At 38.4% G+C, this 8,847-nt stretch overlaps 1 protein-coding gene across 1 annotated transcript; it reads right to left on the reverse strand.

Moving 5' to 3' along the window:
* Nucleotides 1-7,569: 7,569 nt before the first annotated feature.
* LOC125877469 (uncharacterized) lies at nucleotides 7,570-8,112 on the reverse strand. The gene has a single exon (XM_049558757.1). The coding sequence runs from the start codon at nucleotides 8,110-8,112 to the stop codon at nucleotides 7,570-7,572; it is 543 nt and encodes a 180-aa protein (XP_049414714.1).
* Nucleotides 8,113-8,847: the final 735 nt, after the last annotated feature.

An 8,847-nucleotide genomic window follows, 5' to 3' on the forward strand; every position in this document is an offset into this window, starting at 1 on the left:
CATCCGGTGAGCTCTCTTGGTCACCTCGGGTTTTGAGAGCATAAAAGCGGTGTTGGTTGGGAGCATTGGAGTTTGCGCCACTAGGAGGAGCTTGCTTACCCTCTCTTCCCTTAGCCATAAGCATTGGACAATCTCTGATCTTGTGACCACTCTTTTCACAACTAAAGCAACCATCCGTGCCAACTAGGCAGTTACCATCATGCATCCTTCCACATTTCGCACAAGTAGACCTAGTCACATAAGAACCTCTATCATTACCTTCTTGAGGTTTTGGGTTGGATACCTTATCTTTGTTGACCCTTTGAGGAGCACTAGAGGAACGTTGGTTGGAAAATCTCTGTCTAAACCTTGGTCGACCAAGTCCATCGGACCTAGCATTAGAGAAGCTCCCATCAGCTTTCCTTGCTCTTTTCACCTCTCTATTCTTTTCCTTGAGCTTTGACTCCTCCATTTGTTGGACGTGCACCATAAGACATGAGATATTCATATCACCAAGGAGCATTGTCGTACGACATTCTTTTTCTATCAAGTCAGACACTCCCATCACAAACATATTCATCTTAGCCCTTGAATCCGGCACTATGGTTGGAGCATACTTGGATAGTTGAGTGAATTTTAGAGAATATTCCTTCACACTCTTACTTCATTGGCAAAGGTTAATGAACTCTTGCATCTTAGCCTCCCTCAACCCTAGTGGAAAGAACCTTTTAAGAAACGCCAATTTAAATACTTCCGACTCTATGTGACCCGCTCCTATTGGCCTTCCATCCTTCCATTTATTATACCACACTTGAGCAATACCTTTCAATTGGTAAGCGGCTAACTCCTCCTTCACTAACGAAGTCACCCCAATAATAGAAAGTACCTTATAGACCTTATTTATAAATTCTTGATGGTCTTCTCTCAACATTGGAGACATAAAATTTCGGAGGGTTCATCCTTGCTAAATCCTTCACTCTTGAAGCCACGGAATTCACACTAGGGTTCATGGGATCAATCACCGCTCTATTGTCTTGAGCCGTCAGGGCTTGAGCTAAAACTTGAAAAGCTGAGCTAAAGTTCGTATTAGTAACATTCCCGACCAAAGGATCAACTGGAACTTGAGGAGAAGCTTCATGATTCACATTGTCTTCCTCACTCCTTCTACAGAAAGCCCTTCGAGTAGTCATATATTGTAGACCATCGAATAAGGATTAGAAGAAAGAGCTTATATAGAGTTGAACTCTATCGCACGACTTAAGAGTAATGAAAGAAGTGGAATTTCCAAAGCATCTTGTAGATTCTCATTCATAAATGTGGCGCGCTTCACACTCATGAAGTAGACTCTATTAGACGTGGCTTATGACAAATCATCCTAGAATAATTCTAAACCTCGTGCTCTAATACCAAGTTTGTCATGACCAAGGGTTACCCCCTAGATGTAACATGGCGTATAGAACCTCGAAGGACTCTATAGAAGCCACTTAGAATATCATAACATAAACAATAGAACAATAAGAGTAAAAATACATTTCAAGTCTAATATTTTCATAAAAACAAAGGCGGAATTCTAGAATCTATGTCTCAATAAATCCATCTATTACATTGTCTTGAATGAAAAAGGGGCATAGCCCATACAACATACTGCAAAAAGAAAATACAAGAAAATGAAACGACAATGTTAAACCATCCGTCCTCGAACCTTGAGGACCCACCAACAAGCTAGGAGAATAAGCAAGTTCAAGTTTTAGTCACAACAAGGATCACCTTGAGAACCAGACTCTGCACTGGGAAAGATGTAGGAAAATTAAGTGTTAGTATAAGAATGAACTATGTATGATAGCCATGCATATAAAATATTGAAAACATGCAAAAAAGGACATTTCATTTGAAATTATGCATTTTATAAATTGTAAAGATCATCATAAGGATAGTGGAAAAACACAAGTTATAGACATAGTCAATACATAGACATGATAACTTAAAAGAGACACAACATGAATAACCTTAAAGCATACATGTGCAGTGCTGGAATAAGACCCCATAAATCTCACCCATGCTAAGTAAACCACCTTAGGCCATCACTCATATTCATCAACTTTAAGACCTTGAACCTTCATATGAATGTTCCTTGAGTAACCATAGTTCATAATTCTTATTCATGTTCCTATTATTGTGGGAATAAGCCTTAACCAACATGAGACCATGTGAGCTTAACATATAATCCAGTGAATCCCACACTGAAAAGGGTTGGTCTACTTGCCTATGGTAGAATCGGTAAATTTAGCTTAGGTGGATCCACCAACTAATGACCTATGTGGGCACATAGTTTGTGTGATAAGGGGATTGATACTAGAAACCTTGCCTCTAGTATCATGAGGGCTTCCATCCCAGGAGATTGCTCCTAGAAACCCGTGCTTAACTAATGTGAGGGCTTCCATCTCATATCAATATGAACTCGGTGCTAAGCATTAATTCCCCCCGATTACATATTAAGTCTTGAATTAAGTTTATATTCAAGGAAGAATTTCTTGAAAATTAATCCAACATAATTCATAGGATAGCTCTTAGATCATGCGTGAGCAACTATCACCATCCATGACCTATTTATGATGGCTCTAAAGCGTTTGATTCAATTAGGTGAGAAAGCCTTTCAACCTTAGATTCTTCATATTATGAGTAACCTTTCACATAATATCATATTCATGCATAGGTGTGTATATGAGAATAACTCTTCAGCAACACAACAACTACATCATAATAATAGACACTTCACTCTCAAAGTGTTCTTAAAGCATATACATAACCTTCATAAAATATGCATAATATCATATCTTGCCCTTTGAAGGGTAAATCTAATATCAAATTAACACATCTAGAATTACCACATTAGACATGGATATCATCATAATTCAAGTAACCCAATAACTACATGCATAATTTCATAACATTCTTCAATAATCAACAAACCCGCATCACTTACACCTCCCTAAAGAAGCATAAGTGATCGTTATCAAGCAAAGAACCCAACTTGTTGGTTGGGGTTGATCCCATAAGGAAAATGGTTTAGACTTTACTTTAACCAACAATTATATTCAATTAGTCAAATTACTTCCAGAAACAAGTAATTAAAAGGAGGGTTTTTGTGAAACAAATTGTAAGGATTCAATAAATAATCAGTAAGCAAAAGTCAGTTTTGGTTGTTATCAAGATGAGAGAAATAACTAGGGTATACGTGTTCCCCACAAGCTCATAACGAAGTAATCCGAGTAATAGCAATCCTTTCCTAGTGTACTACATGCAAAATGATAAGTTAGGTATCTCTAAATCCTAGGTCCGGCATCTAGAGAATTTCACCCCGCACCTTGGTCCGGCTACGTGTGTATATTTTACTAACCTTTACCTTTACCTCATATTAGACATCATAATTGATGTTTCGCTTAGTTATTACTTCGCACCAATCGACACTAGCCTATTAAATCAACACTAAGGCACCACCTTAAAGTCACTAAAAGTGAACTTACCATTCATCCTTTCAACCTTTACAAAATGAAGCATTTAAGAGACATAAAAAATACATGAGTCACATCATCACATTAAGACCAATATCTAAGACAACTACAAGTCATACTTGTGCAATGCACAAGTAGCATCCCATACTGCTACTCTCACTTAGTACTCCTTTGAAGTCACCCTAGACAAGGCACGTTCATATACAATAAGTCATAACAAGGAAGTAATCTCATTATAAAATCCAAGTATAGTATGTATCATTTACAGTTAAACATATAAAAGTCAACAATACTCAATAACATCATTTAGAGGACTTTCATTCATTAAACATTGTATCAACATTCTCCTTAACTTCTTCCTAGGAGAACATTCAAGAAGTAGTCATTAAGACTTAGAGAACTCACAATGACCCTTACAAAGCCTACTCGTGCAATACATAGATAACATCCCATACTACTACCCACACTTTGTAGAACTCCTCAAGAAACCATAATGCACATCTCACATGATGGGAATGAGTGTTTAACCGACATATACCATGCAAGCTGGACATGGAATCCGATGTTCTGCCCCTACACCGAAAATAGGTGGTCTCCTTACCTAAGGAAGACCGGTTCATCTAGCTTAGGTAGATCCATTAGCTAGGACCTATGTGGGCACATAATTTTGGGATATGAAAGATGTTCATTGAGATCCAACCTAACGTTGGGAGAACCTCCATCTGACCATATCCTCTCTGTACTTAGCCTACATTCCTATAGAGTAGTTTCATTCAGATTTGATTGTTGTACTTGAGAGGGCCACCAACATTAGGCCTACCGACCCAAAGTACTTTTCCCAAGAAAGGGCCACCACCAATAGGCTTACCGTTTCAAGCTACTTTAAGGATAGCTCTGGAATTTCCTAGAGAGAGCCACCACCATTAGGTCTACCATCTCTAAGTCCACCATTTCACACAAGACGGAGGCCACCACCATTAGGTCTACCGCTTCAAGGTTTAACACACACACAAGGAAAGGCCACAAACATTAGGTTTACCGGTCCAAGGTGTTTTACAATAATATTAGTACTCCTCATGAAAGGCCACCAACATTAGGTCTACCAAACCAAGGTTTAGCCTAGAATACTTTATTAGACATTTATAGAAAGGCCAACAACATTAGGTCTACCAATTCTAGACATTCATTCATTTATTTATGAAAGGCTACTAATATTAGGTCTACCAAATTATGACATTAAGACATGATACATTCATTATATAAGAAAAGGATGCCTAAGCCTACCAATTCAAGATACTTCATTCATGATCACATTCATCAATACAACAAAATGATGCACAAGCCTACCAAATCAAGATGTACAACATAGCCTTATAGAACCTTCCACATTCCATCATCAACATTCATGAGTAGTAATAGAGATATAACATTCAATCCTAACACAATTAGCTTCTAGACATGATCATCATTCATTCATTTAGAAAACACACATGCATCATATGACATTCATATATACAACATCATGATAATACTTCAATTCTTCACACTATGCCTTCAAGGACATGATCACAACATACAAAGTAATGAAACACCTCCACCTTTCAAGTGGATCAACATCTCTAATACAATTCTACTACAACAAGTAATTAGGTCAATCTTGCCCTTTTAAGGATATGATCACAAATCCTCAATTCACCAAAAATTCTCCATAATTAGTCATAGACTATGATACAATTCAATAACCCAAAGAAATTTAGGCATAATCAATCAACATTCATTCATAATCAACAAACCCACTCCATAAGGCACAATTTAGGAATTAAGAGAAATCAGGGTTCATAGAGTATTTTCATCTTAAATCATCAATTAAACATCAACACAATAATAATTTGTCATTACAAATTTTTTTGAAAACGTTTGAGCAAAGAACTTATGAGATTGAGTAAAACCTAGGGTTTTTGAGAAACTGGAAATTTGAAAACTCTTTCCAACTTGACTCTAAGGTGAAAGATAACACCAGATAAAGGATCACCATACATTAATTGATGATATCAATGAAAATCAATTCAATTAGCCTTCCTCTTCAATCCTTAAGACTTCTTCTTCTCTTGGTCTTCAATGGAGTTCTTAAAGAGAAGATACTTTGAGAGAGAGGGTATTGATTTCGGGAAAAATGAATAATGAAATCTAAAATAGATTTTTAATGTTTTTAGTACTCTTAAAATATGTTAAAACAGTTAAAATTACCGTCCACACACTTATTGGGACTTAAGGTGAATTTTCCAATTCGCCCCTAGCTTGACCGTGTCACCTTGACAGATTGCAGGTGTGGTTGACGGATCCCTCTCCACGGACTGTGGATGGGTAGATGCCTCTATGTTTTCCCTCCGTGGATAGGTTCAGAGAGGTGCATTTGAGGGTCATGACCTACGGATGCCATCCACGGGGCGTGGATTGACCTACGAGGGGTGAACCTCATCCCTAGGTCACCCCATTTAGGGCAGTGTCATGGTATCATTGCGGTGTTGGGGTGTAGACTTAGGGTCCTCCTCAAAGACCCTTAGAGTGGTCCTTGGGGAGTCATACCTTGACGTCTAACCCCTAAACACCTCAACCATGGCTCGGGAGAACCTTAAACAACTTCAAAATTCAAGACGAACACAAACACACACACGTTAGGCTCTAGTTTCACTAGTTTCTTTTTAAGGTTGTTACATTATCCCCCACTTAGGAACATTCATCCTTGAATGACACTTTAAACACATTAAGTGGTAACGACTCAAGACTAGCAGTCCACAATCATGCATGCAACATCAATATAAGTGCATAAACATAGGAGGAAACATCAACTCCACATCAATAAACTCAAAACACAACAAGAAGGTAGGAACTACATCCACAAACTCATTATGCATCAAAACTTCACATTTCTCATTTCATTGGAGAAAGAGACCCATCTTTCCTCGTAACAAACAAAATTGGAGCACCCCATGGAGATATACTCGGTCGGATGAAACACTTATCCAACAAATCCTTAAACTATTCCTTCAACTTCTTCAGTTCTGATGGAGCCATGCAATAATGAGGAATAGAGATAGGTTGCGTATCTGGGAGAAGGTCAATACCAAAGTCTATTTCCTGCTCAGAAGGAATATCGAGTAAGTCATCTGGAAACACTTCTGGAAACTCACTGACAACGGGGACCGACTTGAGAGAAGAGGTTTTAGAATCTACATCCCTCACCCTTACAATATGGTAAAAGCAAATCTAAGAAATCATCTTTCTAGCTTTGAGATAAGATGCAAAATGACCCTTAGGCATAAAGTTTTTCCCCTTCTACTCTAGGATAGACACATTCGGGAACTGAAACTTGACAACACGAGTTCTACAATCAATAGAAGCATATAAAGAGTGTAGCCAATCCATACCCAAGATAACATCAAAATCTAACATATCAAGCTCTACCATGTCAACAAGAGTAAATCTATGGGACAATGAAACAAAACACTTTCTATAGACCCTCTTAGCCACCACAGAATCACCAACAAGAGTAGAGATAGAAAAAGGTTCTAACAACACATCGGGGAGCACATCCAACCTCATAGCCACATATGACGTCACAAAAGATAAGGTAGCATCGGGAACAAGTAAGGCATAAACATCAAGTTGGAAAACATTCAACAAACATGTAACCACATCCGGAAAACTCTCTTGTTCACCTCTAGTTTGGAGAGCATACAAGCGGTTTTGCTTAGGAGCATTGGGACCCGAACCACTAGGAGTAGCTTGCTTAACCTCTCTTCATTTAGCCTTAAGTATCAAGCAATCCCTCATTTTATGACAACTTTTACCACAACCATCCGTGCCGGCTAGGCACCTACCATCATGCTTTCTTCCACACTTAGTGCAATTAGTTCTAGGAAATAAAGATCCACTACCATTATCTCCTTGACACTTAGGGTTGGACACCCAATCTTGGTTGAACTTAGGAGAAGCATTGAAAGAACCTTGACTAGAAAATCTTTGCCAGAATCTTAGACGACCTTGTCTATCAGACCTTGTGTTAGAGAAATTACCATCACCGTCTTGGCCCACTTTGCCTCTCTAGACTTTTTCTTGAGTTTATCCTCCTTAATTTGTTGTGCATGTGCCATAAGACGAGGATGTCAATATCATGAATGAGCATTTGGGTTCGGCACTTTTTAACTACCATTTCGTACACACCTGATACAAACTTACTCATCTTGGCACTTGAATCCGCAAACATGGTTTGAGCATACATACACAATTCAGTGAACTTTTGAGCATATTCCCTCACACATATACTTCCTTGTCGAAGGTTAATGAACTCGAGCCCCTTAGCTTCCCTCATTTCAACGGGAAAAAACCTATCAAGTAATGCAGACTTAAACTTCTCCCAATCAAGAGGACCCGCATCTTCCGGTCTCCTTTCACTCCATTGGTTATACAATACTTGAGCCACACCCTTCAATTTGTAAGCAGCCAACACCTCCATTTCAACCAGCGTAACTCCCATGATCATCAAAATCTTATGGATCTCATCGATAAACTCTTGAGGATCTTCCTCAACTTTGAAACCATGGAACTCCGAAGGATTCATCTTTGTGAAGTCCCTAACTATTTAAGGAGCCGAATTCACATTTAAGCTTGCGGGAACCACAACCTTCCTATTGGCTTAGGCCATCCGCTTGAGCCAACACTTGAAGAGCAACCCTAAACTCCGCATTCGATACATGCTCAACCAAAGAATAGACCGGGACTTGAGGAGCTTGGGGACAAGCTTCTTGTTCCGAATTCTCCTTCACATTCCTTCTAGCATAAGCTCTTCGGGTAGCCATATCTTAAAGAACATAAGATAAGGATTATGAGAGAAACTTTGTAGAGCTAAACTCTATTGCACGACTTAAGAGTAATGAAAGAAGTGAAGTTTCCTAATAATCTTGTAGCCTCTCATTCATAAATTTGGCATACTTCACACTTACGAAAAAAACTTTACTAGACGTGGCTTATGAGACATCCTAGGACCATTCTAAGCCTTGTGCTCTGATTACCAAGTTTGTCACAATCTAGGGGTACCCCCTAGATGCAACATGTCGTATAGAACCCCGAAGGTCTCCATACAAGACACTTAGCTCTTATAACATAAGAATATAACAATAAGAGTAAAATAATTCAAGTTCAAAATATCTTAATAAAAAAAGCGGAAGTCTAAACTCTTCTCTCAACAGAGCCATCTAATACAATAGAATGAAATTAAGTTTAGCCCATACATTATGTCCAAAAAGAGAAAATACATGAAAGAAAGTGAAACATTAAAACTCTGTCCTCGAAGCTT

Source organism: Solanum stenotomum, chromosome 9, assembly GCF_019186545.1.
Source record: "Solanum stenotomum isolate F172 chromosome 9, ASM1918654v1, whole genome shotgun sequence".
Taxonomy (NCBI): Eukaryota; Viridiplantae; Streptophyta; class Magnoliopsida; order Solanales; family Solanaceae; genus Solanum; species Solanum stenotomum.